The 26276-nt window shown below is 37.9% G+C and overlaps 1 protein-coding gene across 2 annotated transcripts in view; it reads left to right on the forward strand.

The window, feature by feature from the left end:
• Exoc4 (exocyst complex component 4) overlaps positions 1-26276 on the forward strand; it is a 699662-nt gene that overhangs the window by 301885 nt on the left and 371501 nt on the right. For both annotated transcript variants that reach the window (XM_087901868.1, XM_087901869.1), the window contains one exon: positions 1166-1262. In XM_087901868.1, the coding sequence (XP_087757994.1) occupies positions 1166-1262 (97 nt within the window). The remainder of the gene's footprint in view (positions 1-1165; positions 1263-26276) is intronic.

Below are 26276 nucleotides of genomic sequence, written 5' to 3' on the forward strand. Positions count from 1 at the left end.
ACTAAATCTGTGCAAAATAGTGATGGTAAGTGTTGCTGCCTTAGGACGTGTGAGCTTGGCAATTACTTCCTGCACTTTGACCCTTTGATGTTTCAGCTAATTACCAATTTAGAGCCATTTTAGGAAAGAATATAAGTTCTGGTTGCAAAATCTGCTTTAGACTTGTGATAGCACTGAGAAAGCAGCAGTTTTATACTTTTCCAAATGTGTATCAGTAGCTTGAAATAAAATCCTTCATGCAATGTGGTACACTCCTTTAAGACAATTATATTCTCGCTAATATAGGATGGTACTTTTTGAAAACATGGATACTGCCAGCTCTGAATCTGTTATTCCAACGGTTGGAGTGTGTATATTATGTAGTTTTAAGAATACCGTGATGAGTTTCTTTTTAAAGTTTTTTTCTACTGCACACATGTCTGTGGGCTACTTTTGTGTATGGTGCCCTAGATGGCCAGAAGAGAACATTGGATCCTCTGGAACTGGAGTTACAAATGGTTTTGAGCTACCATGTGGGTGCAGGCAATTGATCCAGGTCCTCTAGAAGGAGCACCCAGTGCTTTTAATCACTGAGCTATTTTTTGACTTAAGTTTATTTTATTATATTTAGTTATTAAATACACTCACTATGTTTATAAAAATATCTATTTAAATAGCCAAGTAAGCATTCTACAATGATAAAATAAATATTAAGTAAATTACATATTTTAATAGCTAGGATTCTTTCTTTTTAGTGTTACATAAAACTGTAGTGTATCTTTTAATCTACAGGATTTTTGTCTTGATGACAATATGGTGAATAGAATTTATATACAATCTTGAACGCTTTAAAATGTAACTTCATCCTTCTTTGTGTGTTCCACTGCCCAAAAAAAGATGCTGTTGACGAGAAATAAATATTTTAGCTTCAACAATTTTGTAACCTTGAGCCATTACTTTATATATGCCATTGATTCTTCTTAGACTTTATCATTTTTCGCTGCGTAATTATGCCATATATTGTTGAAGAGAAAGATTGGATCATGTCATTCGCGATAGCTGTAAGTGCTGTGGGTAACTTAAAAGGTAGCCTCTGTGACAATACAGCATGCATACAGGTAAGCTTGGTTTGTTTATCTGTAAAATTTCCAACTAGCTAAATCTCCGTTTTTATTTTTCCTGGAAGGGGGTCCTGATGACAACTTAATTGAAGGTGGAGGAACAAAATTTGTCTGCAAACCTGGAGCCAGAAATATTACTGTCATATTCCATCCGTTACTGAGGTAAGTCATCCCCGATGATGTTCTCATCTGCGATCAATATTCTCATTATTTATGCTGATGTGCCAGGTGCCAATAGTTCAGCCAGCATTGAGTCAAATCATTACAAAAAAGAAACTTGTTTCATTTTGTAAGGTTTCACAGTGAAAGTTAGTCAATAGAACAGATAATGTCAGCCAAGCTGCTCCCTGTTTTCAGGAGTAGTAATAGCTCACAGACACTTGAATTTGATTTTCTTTACTTCCTTCTCTAGTCCTGCCCATCTTCTTCCCTACTCCTCCTTTTTGGATCTGTCTCAGTGACCCCTGGGGACATCTCGCCTACCATCTGTTTTCGTAAACACACATTTGTTGACCACAGTCTTGCTCATGTGTCCCTTTGTAGCCTTTACTTTGCCCTCACAGAGATGAAGCATTGCAGCCTAACTCCTAGCCTGCAACCTGCGTATTTTCTCTGTAGTTCTTCACAAGAAAAACAAAGTACTGACCCGTGGTCTTTCTTACTCATTTACACTAATTACTCCTTCAGTATCTTTTGAGAATTACCAAGTCTCTGAACAGATGTGATTTACAGAAGCCTGAAAGATATTCAGAATAAAATATATGGCTTTGTTTCTCGGGAGATAATTTGTTGGGGGACAAAATAAAATCTGTCACATTGTTCATTTATTGATTATAGTATATTGTAGCAAAGAAAAATTCTTGATGCTTTCACAAAATATTCTTAAGTCCTAAGTACTTTTAAGCAGACACTTTTCTGGGTTAAAAGAACAATTACTCAGTAGTTACAAACCCTGCTTTACAGTTAATGATATCTAGAGATCTCTGTGCATGACAGTGTAAAGACAGTTTGTAAAATTACAGAAGGCTAAGATGCTATATTTAATAATGTGATTCATTAAATTATTTTGGAAAATACATAAAGAAGAAGCATATTAATGGGTTATATAATGTTTTCATATAATTAAGAATCTCGTACTGCCATGTTAAATATCTTAGACATAATTCTTTTTTTGTAATATCTTAAAATCCTTATTTTTGAAATCTACATTATTGTCTGCAGCCCTTCTGCTCCACAACTGCATATTATTTTCTTCCTTTTCCTACCTTCCCTCGAGTGGCTGCTCATAGCTCTGCTTTTTCTCATCCCTTCTTCTCGTAGTCACCAACTTTCCACCTTTAACTTGTATGAGATGAGCGTTTAGATTCCTCAAGAATGAGATCATGCAGTTTGATCCATATTGTCACAAATGTCAAAACTGACTAGTATTCGATTATGTATCACAGTTCTCTTATCCGGTCATCAGCTGAAGGATACTCAAGTAGTTCCCACTTTTCTTATGGGTATATACCCAGCATGGAAAATCCTGGATCATCTGTTCTTAATTTTTGGTGAACCTTCCCTGTCTTTTTCCATAATGGCTATTTTAATTGACCTTTCAGGCAATGTGTATATAGTAGCTAACATTATTTTATTGTATACTTAAAATCCTTAATAAGGGAAATTTAATATTTTATATTTATGGCCATTTATAGAAAGAATTTTGTATTTATATAATATTGCTTTTCTCTGTAAAGAAACCCTCTAAAACTCTTGCTGCAAGTAAATTCACTTAAGAATCATGGGGTTAAGAAAAATAAGACTATTTAATCAGTTGATATATATTATATATGTTACATATAATAGGTAAATTATAATGTTAAACTTCTGTATTTGACAATATTGTCCATATATATCAGGACTTTGATAATTTGTTTAGTCATGTTCTGCAATTACAATTGATTTTTACTTAGTGTTGTTAATTGCTAAGAAAACAGGAATGTACCTGAATCTTTCTAGGCCTCTTCTAAATCAAGTTTAATGCTGCTTAGTTGTGCTATAGTGTGAATATTTCAAGTATGGAAGGAAGCCCCATGGAGGGTAGAATTTAACACATTGTATAAATAGCTTTCTAGTGCTTTCTAAGAGCTGCTTAATGGCTTCTGGGATTCCCACTTCTTTTACCCATTCCATTTGTATTATAGTTCTGAGTTTTGTTATTGTTGATAAGAACTGAAGGTTTGTCACATGATATAATTCACCATTTATTTCTTTGAGTATCTCTTAATGTATGTAGCAAGAATTTTATGTGGCTTGCAGGGTAAATTAATTCTTTGATAAACATGTGACAATGAGAGGCTTTTCATTAGCTGCTGGCACAATTTCAAACCTTATTCCTTAAATGCACTATTGAGTTTCAGTAAAAATCTAATAATGGACTTAGAGAACTTCAAATGACTAAGCCCTTTAGTAATATTTACTTTTTAATTTTAATTATTATTTCCCAACATTTTCTAAGTGTCCATTATTTCTTAAGTGTATAAATTAATTGTGTAATTAAGAAAACCAGCATGTATAGTTTCCACACATTGATTTTCATCCTGAGTTAACTCTTTACTAGTAGTTAGATTAATAGACTTTTATTGTATTATTATTTATTATTATGTTATATCTATATTATTAGACTGTTCAAAAATATATTCTTATTTAAAAGACATTATGGCAAAATGAGACAGGCATATTGGAAGAATGGGAGGATGTTGGGAGGAGTAGAAGATTTGAAATTTAAGATGAAAACCATAACATGGAATCTTGGTTTATTCTAGGTGCTTCCTTTAGCTTTTATTACCAATTATTTACCGGACTCTGCTTTTATGTAAGGTTTACAGGAACAAGATCAGCTCACATTCTTGGTTAGTAACTTGCTTGGTAGGAGACAGAAGTTGGCAGATCTGAACATGCTTGTCCTTATTAAGCTAAACCTTATGTGCATATTGGGAAGGCACTGGTGATTAGAGAGTCCATCAGATGACACTGTGGGTTAAAAGCTGTCCTTGCTTGAGTAGCAATATGACCACTGCATTTGATTTCTAAGAAACAGAACAAACAATCTTTTACTGAATTATGAAATATAATTTTCAGATTATGTGACGTATGAGGCCTACTGTGCACTGTGCATTGGTTTATGTAGATTCTAAAACCTATATATGAGTATATACTTTTGACTTTATATTGCAAATATTAACTGTGTTTAATCTTTTTATCAAACATTTGGAAATTAAATCGTGCTTTTTGTTTTTTGGTTGTTTTTGTTGTTTTTGGTTTTTTGAGACAGGGTTTCTCTGTATAACAGCCCTGGCTGTCCAGGAACTCGCTTTGTAGACCAGGCTGCCCTCGAACTCATAGAGACTGGTCTGGCTCTGCCTTCTGAGTAATAGAATTAAAGGTGTGTGCCACCAATGCCCAGTGAAATCATGTTTTTATTCTAAACTTTCCTTTTAACCTTCTTATCTTCTAAAATATTATATGATACATGTTACACATTGGTTGCCACACCCTATACCTGAGTAAAATGATAGTCACTCGGGGAACAAAACCACTTTTGTGTACATGTCAACAATGTTGCAAGAAGTAATTTGATAGTCCATTTACATGAAAAGTACAGATAATTCTGTAAAAAGTGAAAGGAAAATATAAAACAAGCTGGAAAGATTAGAAATGTTAAAAATACAGCTATATGTAATTAGACTTGATTCTAAGTCGTGATGGTTTTCTAATACAAAATCCATAGAAACAGGAAAGTTTCCCTTGGGAGGCAGTATCTACCCTGGAGATGAGTCACCAGCAGCCAAGTTAGAGAAAAGTGAACTATATGCTCATTGTTGGTTCTCATTCTTTGATTCTGTGACTATAGTTCTAAAACCTTGTGCTGCTTCTGAGGTCTGGATTCATGTATTTCTTTCAGTATGTTTGTTTGGGATTTGAGGTTTTTTTTGTTGTTTGTTTTGTTTTTTTAAATATTTATTTATTTATTATGTATACAATATTCTGCAGGCCAGAAGAAGGCACCTCATTACAGATGGTTGTGAGCCACCATGTGGTTGCTGGGAATTGAACTCAGGACCTTTGGAAGAGCAGGCAATGCTCTTAACCACTGAGCCATCTCTCCAGCCCCGTTTGTTTTGTTTTTAATCAAACATGTTAGCACTACTGATTGCCATTGGCAAGATGGGGCATTCTCATTGACTTCTGCATCTTTTTTTTTTTTTCTTTCTTAGCATGACTTCTTCTCCACATTGGTTATGAAGGACAGTCTGGTCATCTTCTGATCTAGAGTGTTATTAGAGATCACCCTGCCTTACCTGTAGTTTAGTTAACTTTACTCCCTCCTTACCTGACTCCGTTTCTTCTCTTTCTCTTTGCGGTTTTTCCTGTTTTATTTTATCATAGCAACTTACCATGTAACTTTCTTCTTGCAGTGACTCTTGAGCTGTCTTTCTACCACTGACAAGATTAAAATACAACACACTGCACTAAAATCACCCCAACTGTGCTGCTATGATGTTTTAATTATATTCTGAGTTTTTATATTTTATGTTATATTTATATCAATTATATCACTATCCATTAGCATTACTGATAGCTTATATATAAAAGTCAGCAGTAACACTTCAGTGCAAAATTTTACATAGATTGTGCACTGTTTTTTATGTATTTTGAACATGCATTTATCTTTTGGACTGTAATAGCCAAAATATGCTTACTCAGCATCAATGAAGTAAGTTTATGTCCAGCCACGGGCTCATTTACATCTGATTTTGGAATATAAATTGACAATGCAATTTAAGATCAAAATAATGTAGGCATACCTAGAGAAAAAATGATTTCCTTCTTTAATAACGTATTTCTTTAGGTGTAGGCTTATAGGGGGAGGCCACTTTTTCATTCCCGGCTACTCAGACCTGAAATAACCACACAGAATCTGTTAATTAAACCACTTCTTGGCCTATTAGCTCTAGTTTCTTACTGGCTAGTTCTTAAATCCAAAACTAACCTATCTTCATTAATCTGTGTATCGCCACATGGCTGAGGCTTACCAGCAAGTTCTGTCACGTCTGTCTCTGGCAGCAGATATATGGTGTCTTGCTCTGCCATCCTTCTCCCAAGCATTCATTTTACTTTTCCCCACCTAGATCTACTCTGCCCTATCACAGGCCAAAGCAGTTTCTTTATTAAACAATGGCAATAAAACATATTCACAGCATACATCACTTCCCCTTTTCTGTTTAAATAAAAAGGAAGGTTTTAACTTTAACGTATAGCAAACATATAGCAAAACAGGGATCAAGCAAGAATTACAGTTACAATATTTATATCTACTTTATTTTTTATCATATTTTTTAACTCCATCAAAGACCCCAAAAGGATATAATGTTACCTAAGTATACAGGAAGTGTATTGTAAGCATCTTACAAAACTCTAGAATTAAAAGAGAGACATTTCACTGCCTAGACAGTCACCCAGTGTTTTTTGTATCATTGGAGCATTTATCTTTAGCCTACAGGCCTATAGCATTTGGCAGACTTGCCCATGAAGCAGTAAATTTATGGTTCCACCTATATTGTCAATTTGTCAATCATTTTGTGTGTGTACTGTAGAATGTCTGGCAGACACTTTCATGAATCAGGAATCTTGAAGGACTGTCTCAACTTTAGACAAGTTCAGCAGTCATATTTCTGTGGGTTTTGCATGTCTAGTTTACAGCGTGAAATCAGGCAGTTCAGACAGAGTTTTGCCTTTTTAAGAGACAGGATACTGCCTGCCTACGGTATACTGTAGGCATTTGTGGAACATGCCCTTAATCCCTGTCCTGGCAGAAGCAGGTGGGTCTCTGAATCCAAGGCCAGGCTGGTCTTCAGAGCTTGTTCTGGGATAACTGGGACTACTCAGAGAAACCCTGCTGGAAAAAACAAACAAGCAAACTATATACACTATAATATATTATATAATAATAACGAATGAAAGGAAAGGGGGGAATGACTGTGATAGTGAAAGCTTTTTATTAGATGGGTTTTGTAATCTTGCTCTTTAATTCTGCTTATTAAACATTTTATGCCTTTCATAGTATAGTGAACTAATTTCCCATGTTTATTGTAGTTATTTCTGTTAGATTGCAATATGTCACAGTGGCCAATTGTGCCTCCTGAGATTTAGTTCCCTGTGGCCTCTTTTGCTGTAGCTAGGATTGCTGTGAGCCACTGAAGCTCTCTGCCCGTCTCACAAATGCTCAGGGTGTTTGCTTCTGAGATGCCATTGATACCTTTTAAAATTTAATTTTGCCTTGTGTGTCTGTGAGCTATGATGGGAAAATGTTAAAAGGCAAAAACAGAAATGAGAATAGTAATGAACACTGTAAAAACAGCAGCCCTGGATCCACTTTTAAGAATGCAATTAGAAATCTGAAACCTGCTGGACAAGTTATATAGAGGTTCCTGGATACCCAGATGTGCATCAGAGTGAAGGGTTCTCTCCGCCCCTCCCCCCTCTTCTTTCTTTTTCAGGCCTTTTAGGAAAATCGAGATGTTGATTTCTCTAAATAAAAAGACACCTACATCATCTTCTGAGCTGCCATTTCTTCTACCATATATGTGTTAGTTTATTACATTTTCTTTTACACATGATTTGCTTAATATGTAAATTCCTCCCTCCCTCTTTCATCTTTCTTTGAGACAGGATCTTTTATACATTCCATGGCTTGCTCATTTGGGCATCTTTCTTTTTCTATCTCCTAAGTGCTACACTTAGAGGCCATGCACCACTACTCCCCGCTGACTTGTTGATTTTCAGGGGTGAGCTCTGACTTTGCGAGTTGATGATACTTCACAATGAACTGAATTTAAGTTGTGTGTGTGTGTGTTACAATAAATTAAATATATAAAAATGTATATATATTATATTTCATTTACTTATTGCTTCTTACCTCTCCTCCAAATATTTACGTAGAGCTTACTGTTTGTCCGGCACTGTCCACAGAGTTTCCTGGAACTGTCTAATTTAATTAGAGTATTATGATTTGAGTACAAAAGGAATGCATAGTGAGGAAGTCCGCTTTTCCATCATTGCTGGATTTCCTCACCTTTAGCAGGTTATTTGCCATGAAGACACTTTGACTATGGGGCATGCAGAGACTTTCCTTATCACTTTGTGTCCAAATTTAAAAAAAAAACAACGCAAAAAATTGTATTAGCATCTTCTTGTAAAATAGAAAGTCAGTTTGCCTAGAAGACTCTTGTTTCCACTTCCTCATGTGTTCCGTGTTAGTAATTTCTTCTGGTTCTACGTCTGTGTCTTAGATCCCCTCTTCCTGTTGGCATTGCTTTAGTCTCTTAGCTTCCTGACTACTTCTATTTTTACCAGGTCTGACCTTTGTTACCTCTCTCTTTCAGCCTTTTGGGGGGCTCCTGCTGCCTCCCTGCTTCTCCTGACTTCATAGTCCCTGCCCACTTCGTCTGAGCTGTTGGTGTAAAGCATCACAGCTGGCACTCACGTTATACAAGGAACGCTCTTGCTTATCTCTCAGTCTAGACCCATAACTCATTTCTTTTTCTGGGCCTCTCCTGTCATAATGTGCCCACTAATTACTGACCTTTTTATCAGGAGAAAGTGGAAACATCTGTAAATGCTGATGATATTTGGAAGGATGACTGAATAGTGATGAAAGTAGAGTTGGGTTTATATTCAAATAGAAAATCGGAAGTCAGGCTGGGAAATGGATAGGGAAAATCAGAGTAGAACCTGCACTAGAATAGTGTAAGCCAAATGAGAGTCATGAGTGGACCCATAGATTATACAAAGATTAATTGTTGGGCGCCATCTGTAAAAGGAGCAGCAAGCTGCGTTCCTGCCCAGATCCCGGCTAGCTTACCCCCGAAATAATAACACGGAAACTGTATTCTTTTAAACACTGCCTGGCCCATTGTCTCCAGCCCCTTATTGGCTAACTCTCACATATTAATTAACCCATTTCTAATATCTGTGTAGCACCACGAGGTCGTGGCTTCCCAGGAAGATTCTAACCCACATCCATCTCGGAGAGGAGAGCCATGGCGTCTGCCTGACTCTGCTTCTTTCTCCCAGCATTCTGTTCTGTCTACTACACCCACCTATGTTCTGACCTATCAGGCCAAGCAGTTTCTTTATTAATTAACCAATGAAAACAACACATAGACAGATGACCCACCTACATCAATTAGATATTGAATTTTATTATGGCAATAGAAATCCTTCAGGAAACAAAATGCTGAAGTCAAATACAGAGATTATGCCAAAGAAACAAAACCAGCAGTTGAGTGGGTAAGTGCATGGAATAGGAGCAGAGAATAAAGCACAGCATATGACAAATCCTGGGTCATGTTGAGCTCAAAGTTTTACTTACATAAGGCTGTCTCTGTTGATGGGAATTTGTTGTACAAATCACAGGACATTGTACCACATTATCCAACCATGTGTGCTGAAATAGTAGTACATTAACTACTTTTCCTGTAGCTGTCATAAGAATATTTAACAAAAGCAAGGTCAGGAAGGATGGGTTTATTTGCACTCGTGGTTTGAGAGTATAGTCAGTCATGGCAGAGTAGTTTGAGACAGTTGGACCATTGTATCCACATGTACTGAGGAAAGGGAAATGGATACTAGAACTTAGCTCATGCCTTCCTTTTTTTCAGTATAGGACCCCAGCTTTTTTATAATTATTATTATTATTCAATATATTGTGTAGAGAGCTGCGTGATGCCACGCCTTAAAGGTGGCGCTGGTTTCCGCCTTCCACCTTCCCGATGGTGAATGCTCTCAGTTGTGAACAACTCCACATATGGCTAACACTAAGGATCCGGCTTGCTTCCGCATTTCTGAACCTATCTGTGTTTCCCACGTGGCTTGCTGGGGTTGGCTACCCAGAGGTTATTTAAGCTGTAGGCTAGCTCTGCCCTGGGCGAGAGGGTGAGAAGATTGTTCAAAGGTCCTGAATAAACCGCAGTTAGAAGAGTTCGGTGTTGCATCATCCTTGCTGGCGAGCCGGGCGTGACAATATTGAGCCCAGGTAAGGTGAATTTTCCAACCTCAATTGAACTAATCTAGATAATTCCTCACAGGCACATCCAGAAGTTGATCTAATCTAGATGATACCACCCAGATGTGCCAGGAGTCTTGTCTGTGTAACTAGATCTTTGATAATGTGAAGCAATACTAGTTTCTCAAATACTGGGGAATGAATTTTGATGAATTCAACAATGTGATTTTTTTCCATCAAGGGAAGTATTGTAGTTTTCTCCAGAAGAACCAGGGTAATATGGGTGCAGATGTGTTTTTCTGGTGCCCACACAGGTCATGGATCATCCTATGTACCTTCTGGCCATTGCTTCCAGATGACGTTTTGTGGTAGCTTTTGTTGCTCTCTAGTGGATAATCTGCTAGCATACATTTCTAATTGTGTTTTCTAGTGGATTTACTCACTGAGGACAAATTCTTACCCAGGTCTTGGAAATAAATACGAGGGTGAGACCAAGACAGCAATTCACTTTTTTTTGCTGTTGTCCTACTTTATCTTTGCTGACAGGCTGCCTGTGTTTGATTTAAGATGATAGTGTGTAAACTCCTTAAGGTAGACTGTTAATTTCCCATGACAGCTTATGAAGCTTCCCCTCCCTTTCTTTCCCCCACACCCAGGCACACATATCAGAGAAACTCTTGTGTGCGACATTTGTTTAACGTCGTCTGTCAGAAAAAGTGCCACAGCAAGTCAGTCAGGTTCCACGTTTGCAAACATACTTCCACCTTACTGAACATCACAACGGCTGTCAAGAATTGCATTTCCCTATATGTTCTCCTTCCGGAGGTGAAACCCTTACAGTCGATAATGGCAGTGGGACGCGTCGGAGCCTTTAAAGCTTCTGCAGGGCATTTTTGGCATAGTTTGCATTTGAAGAAGGCTTGCCTGACTGTTTTAAAATCTTCCAAGCAACTTATGTGAATTCTGTAATGTGCTGCAGTACAAGGTTATCTTTGAAATATTAGTTATTTTGTGCCATTTTTTTGTTGTTTTTCCTGCTTTCTCTGAAAGAGCAAAGTATAAGCTTTTCCAAGTGGCCCTGATACTGAAAAATAACCTTTTTCTTTTGTTTCCTGCCAGTCTTCTAGAGTCTTTTACCCACACACTCCCACTTTGTGCTCAATGGGACATGATTCAGGTGTATATCTGTGAGCCATTCATATTTTACATCCTGTTTCATGTGGTGGATATGAATAACCACTAGGAGTGAGACTAGTTGCACTTCAATATGTAATTAATAATCAGAACTCTGAAGAAGTTTGCATTTGGTTAGAACATAGCCAGTGATATGTCCTCTGCAGAGAGAAGAAAGGGAAAATACATGCATTTATAATGCATTCAGCATATCCCTCTGTACTTTATGATTATTAGCATATCCTAAGAGATCCTGATATTTGAATGTCTTTAAGATAGCACAAAGTCTCTCCCACACAAACATGACAGTATTACTTGAGGGAGCACATTAAGACAGCAGGCATGGTCCTTAATGGATCAACAATGCATATACTCATTATCATAGCAAACTCCAGGAAAACCATCACCAAAACCACAAGGAGTCAGGTTATTGATGCAGTCCTGGTAATTCTGCCTGTATTGCTCATATCTAATTTATCATCATATGTTTGAAACCACACAAACATTGAATTTATAAAATATTCCTCCATTGTTTCCTACTTGTAGCTGGGCATAGTAATGATTATATGTTTTGATTCCTTGTTATGTTGTATAGAAGAAAATATATAACACTTTGGATTTTATACTGTAAATAAAATAAATAGTAATCTCCAAACATTGTGCTTCTAGTATATTAAAGTATATAACATGGGCTTAGTCACCTAAGTGTGCATATCCTGGGCCTCACTTTTATAGTTTTTTTTGTATTCTTCATGATTCAATCACCTCACATGAAGAAGGATAGCTAAAATCCTTGAGCCGTAGGGATCTGCCCAGTTATAAGTATATAGCAAGCCTCACCTCATTTCACCTTCCCAGGAGCTCTCTGTGTTCCATACTGTTATCATTCTCACCTCATATCTGAAGAACCTGAGTCCAAGAGAAATGGAATAGATTGACCAAAGTTGTGCTATTGTAAATGTAGCAGCTGAGATGCAAGCCAGGGTCAAAGTCTCCAGAGCCCTGACTCCTACTTTCTTCTTTGTAGTAGAAGCATGTGCCTCCAATTCAGCACACTAACGTGAGGAGGTTTCTCAGGGGCCTGTTCTCCTTGATGACAGAGCAGACTGGTCTCTTTGACTCTAGAAGGTCAAGGCTCTCTCTGTAAATGTCAGGTTCATGGTGCCCCAGTCTGTTGATAGTGCCTGCCTCTTCATTTGTTCTCTGAAAGAGAAGGAAGTCTACAACTTTTTGAGACATTTTATAAGGAAGCATTATAGACCAACTGGTTATTGTGAGTATAATTGTTTATATTCCTTTATGATGTTTACTGTATAAAGTTATCTGTGATAAAATTTTTAGCTAACTGAAAATAAAATTCATTTAAGAGAAGTTTCTTTACACAGATTGCCGATATCTCTATCTCAGAAAAGGCACTTCTAAATATTTTAGAGTACGTTCTTGAGCTGGAGAGATGGCTCACTGGTTACAACATGAATTGGTCTTCCAAAGGACTCTGGTTTGATTCCCAGCATACATGTCTGGTAGTTCACATCTATCTGTTATGCCAGCTCCATAAGAATCCACATCTTCTCCCCTCTGTGGGCACCTGCACTCATGTGTGCACATCTAAACACACACACACACACACACACACACACACACACACACACACACAAGCTTGCACGCACATGCACACACTGAAAAATAATAAAATAAAATCTTTTCAAAACGTAAAGCGTAATCAGTTTCTCATTCACTTTGTTTCTTAGGATATAATGAAATGAATCTTCTGTGTTAACAAGTAGATTGTTTCTATCTTTAGCCTTGTCTTCAAGAGAACATAAGAGTCTATATGTGTCATGACATTTTATTTTGCAATTAACTTCTGCTTTTGTAGGCTCTTCTTCTTTGCTTACAACATATAGGAAGTATAATATTATTCTTAGATATTCAATATAAACTGGCTTTCAACACATGTACATCTTTATGTCTGAAAACTCTTCATACGGGAAGGACAACCATTCTGACTTACATCCAGTTAATTTGTTTGTACCATCTTGCTATACTTTAGTCTTCATGGAATAATGGACATTTTAATGTATTCATTTGGGAGCATGTCCTTAGGATTATCATTTTATTTCAGAAGCATAACTTATTTTTTAATTCATCTAGTTATTCATTTAATGTTTATGCTTTTCCAACGTGACTGTGAGATAGTTGTTAAGTCTTGTGGGTTAGCAGTCAGGATCATTTTTGTCCACAAACCAATAACCGTAATAAAAATAGTTCTCTGTGTTTTCCTGTCATTGATGAAAATGCCTCTGTATTCAGATAGCTCTTTGTGAAAGTATCCTTCAGAGGTGCTTTTCCTTAAGGATGCTCAGAGTTCTGTGCAGTGTTTGCACCATGATACACCTGTGTGCCAGCACCACAGGGTATTTATCTTCTAGAACTTTTGATGGTCTCTCACAGGCTAACATCATAAACATCTCTAATCTTTTCTCTCTGGGTCTCCAAGCTCTGCAAACATCCCCTCACTCGTTCTAAATTCTCCAAAGCTCAGCAAATACCTTCTCTGTATAGAAGAATTGTGTCCACTATTGCTGAATTTCTTTGTTTTGACAGATAAGAGAAAGTAATCCAGGCTTTATAAACCTTTTTCTTTGTTGACGCTTTCTAAACGACTGCTTCTGAACTGCTCAGTGAAAACAAAGTAAACAAAACGGAAACATTGAAGAACTGTGCTGTCTGTCCACGGCTATTTGTTGTTCTGCTAACATGATGTAAGAGCAGAGTCCAGGACAGTGGAATCAGGGCTGGAGGTTTTCAGGTTCTTTTGGTCCAGGCTGGTTAGACCTGAGAAAGTCTTAAGCATTAAGAGGTATGAATGGGAAGCCTGGAATGGTGGTGCTTGCGTGTAATCCCAACATTTAAGAGGTGACCACAGAAAGATGAAGATGTCCAGCTCATTCTCAGATACGGTGCTGTCAAGGCCAGCCTAGGATTCATGAGACCCTGTCTGAGAAAACAAGCAATAACAACAAAAAAGTTGAGGAAGGAGAGGTTATGAGAAGTTATGGGTTTCCCCCAGATAACATGTATTTTCCTGTTTCTTTGGATTTAATAAATTAGTTTCTAAGGAGCAGTTCCTCTTAGGAAGGTTATATGAAGAGGTACACTGCATGGTTGCTGTCATTAAAGCACTGGTTCTTAGCATTGTAAGGAAATGAATAAATTTTAAGAAAATATCATACGAAGAAATATGTGTTAGAAGGAACTGGGGAAGGGCTCAGATCCCCTAAGTTATTATACATGCCTAACATTCTATGAACTGTCAGATTTAGACGTTCTGCCAGTCTTCGCTTTTATTCCAATTTTTACTCACTGGGTTGCTTCAAGCCTAGGCTCCTTCATCCACACAATAGAAATAATATACATATTTGTGTTTTTGGCAGGAGAATTTGAGCCAACATACCTACACTTATTACAGTGAGACTTGAGACCAGGAAAACTTCATAATACTCGCATAGGTTCTAGAAACTGAAAGTGGTTGGTTAATGGGTTTGCACCCCCTTCTCTCTCTCTCTCTCTCTCTCTCTCTCTCTCTCTCTCTCTCTCTCTCTCTGTGTGTGTGTGTGTGTGTGTGTGTGTGTGTGTAGGACTTTAGCATTAGGCTTTGCTTACAGATAAATCAAAGGGAAGGAAAAGTAGGAAAAACCTGCTTCTGTCCCTTTGCCTCCACACTGGGCTCGCTCCTTGTCTTTCTTTCCTCTTCCTCTCTCCTGAAGCTCCTTTCATAGAATAGGATTTATTTACTACTTCAAGGTGCTTATAGGAAATAGAGGAAAAACTGCTTGCATGTGAATCACTAAGAGCTGAATTTCAAGCTCTTCTGAATTTTGTGACACAGAAATATTTGAGGAGTTTTTAAGGTAATAATGCACAGAACATACCACTTTCTTTTATTAGAAGAAATTAGGAATCTCAGATACTGGGGAAAACAGAGTGAATCACTACTTTAGATTATATCTAATATGCAATTTCAGTTATGCAAATTATTATTTTGAGTTCTCAAATGCTACCAAGATATTGTTACCTTCTCAAATGAAGAAAAAGCTATAGTAGGATGATAAATGACCTTCATTAATTAAAGTAGTGCGTATGAAATGACAGCAGAATACTGCTAAATTACCCATTATTAACACATATATCTTAAGTTATTTTGTAAGTGAGAACTACAGCAAAGCTGTGTAGAATGAAAATAGGAAAATAAAACAGCCACTTGTTTGGTCTTCTTGTTTGTTTGTTTTTAGGAGACAAGATATCTCTGTGTAGCCCTGGCTGTCCTGGAGTTCTCTCCTTAGACCACACCGGCCTTGAACTCAAGATCTGCCTGCCTCTGCCTCCCAAACGCTAGGATTAAAGGCGTTTACCAATACTGCTCGGCCACTTTTTCAGTTTTAAACAAAATATCTTTCAAACAAATACAGAGGAGTTTATTGAGTTAGACCTGATGTACTGTTTATGATTTGTGCCAACAAATCAGCACCAATTAACAACAGAAAAGAAAGTGAAATAAAATCTTAGAAAATGACTTAATTAAGTGCTTGCTCCAGGACCCACATACAGGCCAGGCAGGATGGGATGCACCTGTGATCCTAACACTGAGGCGGCAAAACAGGTTGATGCCTGCACCTCCCTGGCCAGTTAGTATCGCCAAATTAGTGAGCTCTAGGTTCACTGAATTGATTGCTTCTCTTTCCCCCAATAGCCTGCCCAGTGTGACCCTGATTCAGAGTGGCATAATCAATAGACTATAGAATGACTAATTTGTTTCCTCACATTTCTTACTGAGTATTTTCCAAGTAAATTTGTAGAGGGAGAACCAGCCATCACTGATGCTGCGGTGACTGTGTTGGAAAGTGTCCTCCGAGCTGCCTACCTGTGTGCTGCCGTGTGTTAACAAGAAGTCAGAGGAGGAAAGTGAGTGCTGAGGAGGATGCCCTTTATGGAAGCTGTTCCTTAATATAGCCTGTTTTTTGGTTTGCTTTTGTTTTGTTTTTGTTTTTTAATTTGTTTGTTTTGTGACATCTCTGTAAGGCATTGAAAGGATATATTTTCTTTGAAATGGGTCATATGCATGTCTAACCTGCGTGGGCTGCATGTGGTCGAAGTTTGCTGTAAATGTGGCCCAGTATCAGTTTATAAATGAAGTTAAAATATTAAGGATTTTCTAACTTTTATTTTCTCTTACTTAATTGCAGCTTTTTGAACTTAAACTTCATAGACAACAATTTCTTTACACAACATCAGAAGGTTAGACATGCTTTCAAGTAGAATATTGCAAGTGTAAAAATGCATTTAATTGTAAAAATACTAAACCTGTTTTAGTATAAAACATACTTTTATACATACTAAAAAAAACCATATTTTTAGTATAAAAATACTGTCCTGTTTGGATTTTCCCTTGACTTTAAAAAACAAAAATTCTTTAAAAATTGTTAATTATCGTATATTTATTCTACAAAATGATGTTCTATTTTGACCATTTCATACATGTATGGCATCCTCTTTGCTCATATTCACTCTCTCTTGGATTATAGACTACATAATAAATGTTTTATTCAAGTTGAACACACAGTTGGATAAAAAGGATGGACATAGAAGGTTATGTGGACACCTCTCAAGCCCACTCAGCCTGGTGTAAGAAATTTGGCATTTATTAACATTCATTTACTTTGTGCCAACTCCTTTTCATGAATTGTCTTATTTTAATTTTCATAATAACCACTTGGTTCTGAGATAACACAATTTGCTCAAAGTTGTTTGTGACTATACTCTGATGGAATTGAGATTTGAATTTTTTAGCCTGTCCTTAGATTTTGTTTGTTTGCCTGAACACCCAGTCAGTTCCCTCAGGTCATTTTCACGGACAGTTGATCTCTGTGACGTAGCTAGGAGTGTTGCATTGACCCAGGGAGGCGGAAGGAAGTGAGCGTGCTGCTGCCCACAAGTCCCTGCTTCTTGCTAGCAGAGCAGCACGCATCTGCAGAACAGGGCTCTAGAAACGACTGCTTGAGAAGCTACTCTTCAAGGGAAATAAACACCCACAGAAACTCACAGCCACTCTGTACTCTGTACTTCATTGTCTTAGCTCTAATTAGTCAACTTACAAAGCAAGAATATTTACTTTGATTCCCAGTTTTGTAGACTTTGGTTCATGGAAGCATGATTACCCTGTGCCTGTGGTAAGGTAGTTTACAATCACAGGCACACTTGCAGTAAAGGAAGCTGCTTACCTCATGTCAGCCAGAAAGCAAAAGAGGGAAGAGAGGGGACATTGGAAAGGGGACATGCTCTTTCCGGTGAAATAACTGCAGGTTGCTAGACCCTTCCCAAAGCTTCCCCGCTATGTTGAATACATTTGTATTGTTTGAGACCATATTGGCAGGAATGACCTAGCAGAGGAACTCAGTTCATGTTAGTGGGAACAGTTGGTTATAGATTTGCTCATATCACAGTGACTCAGGATGCACCAAATGAGATAGGAAGTGGAGCTGAGTATAGCCTTCAAAGCCTCACCTACAGTGATCGATCTGCTTTCACCAGTTAAAGATTCCACAGCCTTCCTGAACAGTACCTCTAGCCTTAAAACCTGAGCCTATTGGAAACAGCATTTTATCAGACTGTAGCACCCTTCCAACAGCACCAAGGTAGAAAGGATAAAGACTACATCATTAATGATGGGAATTCATGGGGACCATTTCACATGCTAACTATAGTTTTCATTGAGAAAAATAGGAGATGCATCTTATTAACTGTCTCCAAAATGTCAGCTTTTTCTTATCCCCAGTCCAGGTAAGAAAACTCTACAGCCACAAAGAATGTAGAAAACTCATACTCACAGGTGAATGGTAAAATTCCAGATGCAGTGTCTAGCAACTGTAGTTTTAGCTACTTAGGGCTTGAGCAAGCAATTAGCCTTGGCAAGTGTTCAAGAACCCTGCCTCAAACAAAATATGCACAAAGATATGCTATGTTATTTGTACCAGGGAATATGGCTGAATTGTACATTGCTTGTCTAGCTTGTGCAAGACTCTGTATTCCATCTCTAATACCTCAAAATAAATCAATGTATCAGTGAATAAATAAATGTGCAAGACGTATTTAAATGGCTTGACTATTTCATTAAGTGTTCATTGTTTAGGGGCAGTATATGTGTGAAATAAAAGAATTTTGATGGCAATGAGAATCTAGATTCAGAACAGATTATAATCCAATTAGGTCTGACAAAAGTATAAAATATCAACTGAAAGTAAAGTGAGCGCCACTTGTGCAGCAGCAGGTCAGTGCCCCGTGAGTCCAGCATGCTCTAAGCAAGTATGTTCTTTTACTAATTCTTCAGGAATTAAAGAATTTTGAAATTCAACTTGATAAAAGGCTCTAAATAGGGATTTATATTTGAGTAATACGGTAACAGCTAACAGTATCTGCATGCTTAATATTTATCTTTCTTGATGTTGATCCTGATTTTAAAAAATGATTAGGCGGGTGATATTTTTTAAAAATCATTTTAATTTTTAGTTTTTTGAGTTAGCATCTCCTGAGACCAGGCTGGTTTCTAAGTTATTACATAAACAAGACTGGCCTTGAACTCTGGATCCTATTTCCTCCTTATTCAAAGTGGTAAGATTATGGGCTATGTCACCATGCCTGGCTTTCTGAGTGTTGTATTTATATCAATGTGTCACAGGTGAGAGAAAGCCAATGGAAAGGCTTTGTCGTTTGCTGTGGGTTATAGATGCAGTGATTGGCAGAGATTCAAATCTAAAGTCTCATGATCTTTAAATTCAGTTTCTTTGTTCCTGTGGTATTCTGCACAGTGCTTCTTTAAACACTTGAATCAATTCCTTCTCAGACCATGGTCAAATGATGTTGAGACAATGAGGCAGCGAAGAGTATCTGAAGAAAGTAGTTATGGAAACTAAGAACGCAGAGAAGGGTATAAAAACAACCAGGTGGGTGTCCAAGAACAGTGAGAGAAAGATGTGATATGGAGATGTGTGTCTTCGGAGGCTTTGACGGGGTGATTTTAAACAGAGAGAGATACATCATGCCTGAGTGTGCCATACATTTTGAAGTTTTGGATTTGTTTCCTACATTATTCTTGGCTATCTCTTATGGCCAATTTAAGAACATACTTGGGTGGTCTAGAATAATAGATCTGAATATTTGCTTCCTAGTAAATTAGAATCTATGAACATTTCTCCTGTCTTTGTTTTGTTTCTCTTCCAAGACACACAGAGTACAAATATAAAAGAAAGAAAAACTGTAATGTGGTAACTGCTTTGCTGAGAATAACAGAGAAAATACCAGTAGATAGGCAGTTACAGTGGGTCATCAGGGAAATTTATTATTTTTTTATCTTGAAAATACGATTTTCCATGCTTTATAGCTTTATAGGAAGATACTCAAAACATTTCACAGACTTCTATAAATATATGTTATATGTGAGGGATAAGTCTGTTAATACCTTACACACACACACACACACACACACACACACACACACACACACACACTTGAAATGGAGAGCAGAATGGTTTGTACTGTTACTTTGTTTTGCATATTACTAAACCCAACTGCTGTTTGTGATGGGGTTTTCCTCTGCTACCTCAGTGAAAGACTTTCTTCTCGTTTCTCTCCCAGAGAAATCCGCCCCTGGTTTTCCTCAGACCTCCCTGGCACATCCTGAATTCTCAACCTCATCTGCCTGACCTCTCATGATGTGGTACCTGGCTTCAGTCCTTGGCCACGTGCTCATTTTCTACCCAGATTTGTGTTCTTGGTAGCCTCATTCAGTCAAGGTTTTAAAGGCCATGTCAGTCTGACAACTCCCAGATAACTTGGAACACCTTGCTGAGTTTTGGCTTTAATGACCTTTTGCTTTCTTGTGCTCTCCATTGGTTTGTCATCACGAAGTCTCAAGTTTGAAGTATCACAAACTCAGTTCTGCTCTGTAGGCTCGGTATTTGCTGTCCAGTACTCAGTCTCCCCCGGTTCAGTCAGTGAATATGCCAAGCTTTCAGAAGCTCGGCATGCCTGTTGTGAGGGGCTGCGGGCAGTCCTGCTTTTCATCCTGCCCAGCTCCTGCACGGCTAGCTTAGTCCCAGAAATAACAACACACAAATTGTATTCTTTTAAACACTGCCTGGCCCATTACCTCTAGAGAGTTAGTTACTGGCTAACTCTCACATCTTGATATTAACCCATTTCTAATAATCTGTAGCACCACGAGGTGGTGGCTTACCGGAAAAGATTCAGCATGTCTGACCTGGTGGCTGGCTCCATGGCTTCTGGCTCATAGCCCTCTTCCCAGCATTTTGTTCTGTTTACTCTGCCTACCTAATTTTCTGTCCTATCAAGGGGCCAAGGCAGTCTCTTTATTGACCAATGAAAATAACACAATAGACAGATAACCCTCCTCCATCAGCCGCCCATCAGTATATGTTTGCTGTTGGCTTTCAGAATTGCCCAGGACTTCCCTAACTACTGCCGGGGTGTAAACTGCCATCCTCTCTTGCCTGGGTTATTTAATTAGGCTCTGGGCTTATGTTATATTCCTTTACTCCATTTTAGCCAAAATGATGCTTTTAAAAACTTCAGACCCATTTTATGCATTTCATGGCTGAACATTCTCGACTAGCAATTTATCCATGTTGACATCATTCTTTTAAGTCGTTTCCTGCCCTGCCAGTGTATTTTCTACAGCTTTCTCTCTGTAGATCACTCCCCTCTCGCTAATGGTTCTCTAGGTACTGCTTGTAAGTTCCATGCTCCTGTGCTACCAGACATCCACCTAACTTGTTCTCCTTGCATCTTCATGGATTTTCTCAAATGTTGCCTTCCTAGTTATCCTGGCTCTCCCGTCGATATTCCTTCAACACGCTCTACCTATCTACCCACTGTGCTTGTTGTTATTGTCTGCCTCCTTCATTTTTAGGTGCTTTTACATTTTTCTCTGTAAAGGTAGAAATTTTTAAGGATTTTGTTCACTTTTTCTTTCTAAAACTCAGCATCATGACTAACATGTAATAGGCCTCCTATCTTTGTTTAATGAAGAGCTCACTCACTAAGTTGCTGAGCTGCACTATACAAGTGCTGTTCCTTTAGTCTGAATGGAATGTTTCTGCTGATGTCTTTGCTGCAATCCTACCGTAAATAACGGTTTCCATCTCAGCACAGAGACGCCTCTGATATTCAGATCTCTGTCTCCATGAAGAAGCATTGCCTGTCAGAAGAGGGCAAAAGTACACATATTACCATCTCCAATTGTGTAGAGTACCTTTGGACCAAAATGACTTCAAACTTTTATTCCACAAAGGCAAAGAAACCTGAAGCCCTTCATAATTCCCCTTAGCCTCTACTGTATTAATTGAAGGCAGATCTGAATTTTCTTGCTGATTCCATTATCTTAGGATCTAGATTACATTTTTTTTGTGTGTATATTTTCGTCATTCTTGGGTAGGGGTACATATGTTCAAGCAATAGTTTTATGTCCAGTGTTCCAGTGTTTTCTATTGCTCTTTACTGTGTTTATATATTATCTATCTATCTATCATCTATCTACCTACCTACCTACCTACCTACATACCTGCCTACCTATGTTTAGCATACTAATTGTCTAGATTTACTATCCAGTAAGTTACAAAGACTCCATAACCCTACCTTGATCTCCATACCTGATTTTTACGTGGGTGCTGAGGATCTAAACTCAAGCCCCAGTCCTTGGCCAGGTTGCCCTTGACCCATCTACCCATCTCACCAGCCTGATTTCTGATTTCCTCATTTGAAGGCGTAAGTCACAGACAATCCCACACCAGTTTGGAATTATGATTAATAGAATGGTTATTTATTCAAAGGGGAAAAAACTTACAGATTACCGTCCTAGACAACAGCCCCTCCACGCGAACAGGAAAGGAGTCCAGGGGCCGGAAACGGAGCCGGAAGACAAAGACAGAGTGGAGGACAGCCGCTGCTTTTTTTAAAGGGAAAGAGACCACGCCCCAATGGGCTGGTAACTCAGCGGCGATTGGGTGAAGGAGCTGAAGGAACTCCCACAGCATCTCCCCCTTTTGTTTAAGTAAGAGAGTTTTAAGCCTACTACGCAATTATATACAATAAGTACAAACCTACGAAATTATATACAATAAATACAAATATCCTATTCTAACTAGCTTAAGTCTTGTATAACAAATAACTTGGCCAAGTCATGAAAGGAAAGTAACTACATTTATATAATCTTCAATCCCATCGAAGATCTGAGAAGGGAAATAATGTTATCTGAGTAATTAGGAAGTGCAATCAAACAACTTCCAGAACATATAACAAATCGCAGAGACAACTGGCTACCTGGACAAACACCCAAAGTCACATTTGCAGCGTTGAAGCAACCAACTTTGGCTAAGGCCTGATGTAACTGACATACCATTTTCAAAGGCAAGAAACTTCAAAACTATCTTACCCTGTCTTGGCAGGATATGACAGTCTTGTTTTATCCATTTACGGATATTCTGTAACTCTGTCAGTAGTTGAGGTATGAGCATTTCTTTACCCAAAGGCCAGTTCTGCCAAGAAGAAAGGCTCCAGGTGGAGTGTCTTTGGTGCTCAACATTCTCTCGGGCATAGATCAGTGTTGCCAGGAGTGATTGTGTCTCCCTACCATAGAACTCTGAATTAGATTAAAGGCCATTTTCTACAGCTCTTTGAAGAGGTTGAAGATTAGCTATCTATACTGAATATAATCTCTATATATCTAAAGAACCTGATTAGTCTAATTATAAATGACAAACTTAGATGACTGTTGATCTATATAATTCTCAATATCTATCTAACTTAAAGACTGAGATAATAAACAACTGTGCAATAAATGAGGACAATGAGACCTCCAAATATAAACAATGTGCAAGTATACATTGCAATATGGTAAATATATATATCAATACATAAACAATATATAAGTATCTTAATCAGAGGTAGAAGTGTACAATGCAATATGGTAAATATACATATATCAGTACAATATATATATACAAATACATAAAAATGTTTTAAACAGAGGTAGAAGCATGAAGCATGCATGCATAAAATAGTCAACATAATTTAACTTTGTATCAATATATAAGAATCAATACCAATACATTTGTCAAAAACAATAACTCACAAGTACAAAGCTATTATCCCATAATCCAATTATCCCTTTTTTTTTTTTTTTTTTTAGATTCCTGCACTTATAAAATTGTACCAGGCAGGACGGAAACCCCAACAAGCCGGCCCTCATACTACACTCATTCTTAAGTGAATAGTCTTTCACTTTCCTATTTGACTTTCATATTTTTAGTTGTATGGTCTTAGTTTGCTTCCTTTTTTCATTAGGAATTGTCTTGTGAGGACCAAACACACAGAGATGCATTTCATAAGCTGCCGAAGCATTCAGATTATCAGTGCTGATACCAATATTAATGTCAGATGGCACAGCCATATAGGATGGGGATGGCAGAAGTCAGAAAGCCAACACAGCTATTTGACAACGATCCAGCAAAGCTGAACCACTTGATGGCCGCCACGCCGCCTTTGCTCTTCATCTACCCCTGTTGCATACTTGAGAGACTTTTAATATTTGTACAGTTTGGGAATATTGGATTGATGGAAATTTTCTTATAAATCATTTATGTCTTTTCCCAGGAATGCTATTTCCAAGCTTCCCCCAAACAGTCCTGAACATGCTGCTCTCCCCGCTCTAGGGAGCTATCTTTATCTACTTGAAGGTCTTCTTAACGCCTTGGAGGCTGTGGCACACATAAAGAAGCCAGAGGTCTTTTTATGAGGCTATGAGACATATTTGAAACATCTGTCCCTGTACTTCCTCAGGAAAAAAAAATTAAAAAGGTTAACAAGATTCGTTGGGCTGGAAGAGTTGGCCACAGTTCAGATCACAAGCCTCTTCCACTATACACCCAGGCAATTACATGGTATATACAGCAACAAAGTTAGAGTAGCTGAAACTACCTCTGTCCTCCACAGGGACATAATGATGGGCAAAGAATGGTGTGGAAAGATGATAAAAAGTATTCCATAAAGATACAAAATATAAACATTATATTATGCCAAAATTTGAAGAATAACTGTAGCAGCTTGGGCACTCTGGCCACAAGGAGTTAATAATATGCTGCTTGGGACATGTTGGTATGCCCAGATGGCTTTAAGATTGTTTTGGTCAAATGCCCTTGTAGTCAAATAGGTAACCAGCCTGAGCACAACTTGTCATATGCCTCTAGATTCCTAAATGTTGGGTTATGGGATTAATGAGTAAAAATGATAATGATGTCAAACCTTGAGGGAAAATGTTTGGAAATGATAACTCTGCTCTCTCATAGGTTATTAATGATGATTAAAAGCTGAACAAAAGGAAGTAAAACACATGTCCAAAAAGAAAAGTGATGTGATCTGTGTTCTGGAACAGCATAAATGTATCCCTGCTTACTCAATTTTGTATAAATAAAGAAGCACTCTGACTGCTAGTGAGTGAGGCTGTAAGAGTCTCCTGAACATCATGGCCTGACTCACCTCCCTGCCCGCCAGCTCCTCATATCCTCTGCTAGGATCCGCCCACCATTGGGGATGGCTCCTGGCGATCAGACCAGCTGATTTCTAAAATTCCTTTCACACGTAGACCTGAATTATTTTTAAAACCTTGAGAAGTACATTGTACTAGATTCTATAAATTAGGACAGGGTGTGCATTTATGTATGCATCTCTACAACATGGGTTTTCTAAGAACTGACTGTGAAATACTGAGTGATTGGAAGTGTCCAAGGACTTTAAAAACTCATATATGAGCTCCAGTGTGTCCTGTACACACTGTTATCAGTGTGTGCATCTCAAATATTCACAATACATTTTACTCTTCAGCAAGATTATGTGGCAGAACATTCCTTCCCTTCCTACCCTTGGAATATCCCTGGATTATATACAAAAATATGATTTCTCCCTTTATGAGTATATATAGTCCTACTTTGACATGTTTCTATAAATCTGATTTTATTACCACCTTCCAAAGTAGTTTCTGATAATCCTGCCAGAACCCTCACCTTTGTCACATTCTAGCTCAATCCTTGAGTAAGAAAGCTACCTCTAACATACGCCCAACAACAAAGGTTACATGATCAATTTTACATTCCCAACTTTGCTACATACTCTCTTAAATTTTATATTCTAGGAATTCATTTACTTTTGCAAAACATTTTTATTCCTATTTCCAGTACCAGTGCATTTCCTTCAGTTTCCTACATGCATGACTTTTATAGCCCAGTATAAAGTGGAATGCTCTGCCATATTGATTTAACGGTATGTTTCAATAAATTTTCCCGTTACTATGCTTGCTCTATAGCAGGCAGCCAAAAGGGAAACAGACAGATGTGCTGGTTAACTAATTTTAAAAGAGAAAAATTCCATTTTCCCCATTCTTTAATGTCAGAGCTGTTCTGTCAGTGACCTGATACTGAGATGTATTGGGTTCCCCGACATTTGTTACAGGAAGCAATGACCTGACCTTTTAAAAATTTTATTAACATTTATAAATTTGTTTTAGTGTATTATGTTGGAAGCAGTGATTTTTCTTCAGGATGGATTGGGCTGACTGGTGTGCAGATTGATACCACTGCCATAGATTATCTGTTGGACACTGTAGCCTGCATAGATGCTGGCTTCTTCTCTTTCTTCCCCTCCTATTTTTAAGGCCTATGGTAATAGGAATGCAAGCATTTCATCTTTTTTCTTACATCTGTTTCCCAGACAGCAGGAGCCATTAAAGTCAGCCTTTGCCTAGCACAGGCCTGGCTGCTGCTTGATTAACATTAGGACATGGGGATTCCTTCATTGTTTCTTCTCTGGTGCCTGATGCAGTCCAGACACCA

Source organism: Myodes glareolus, chromosome 25 (genome assembly GCF_982192425.1).
Source record: "Myodes glareolus chromosome 25, mMyoGla1.1, whole genome shotgun sequence".
In the NCBI taxonomy this organism is placed as follows: Eukaryota; Metazoa; Chordata; class Mammalia; order Rodentia; family Cricetidae; genus Myodes; species Myodes glareolus.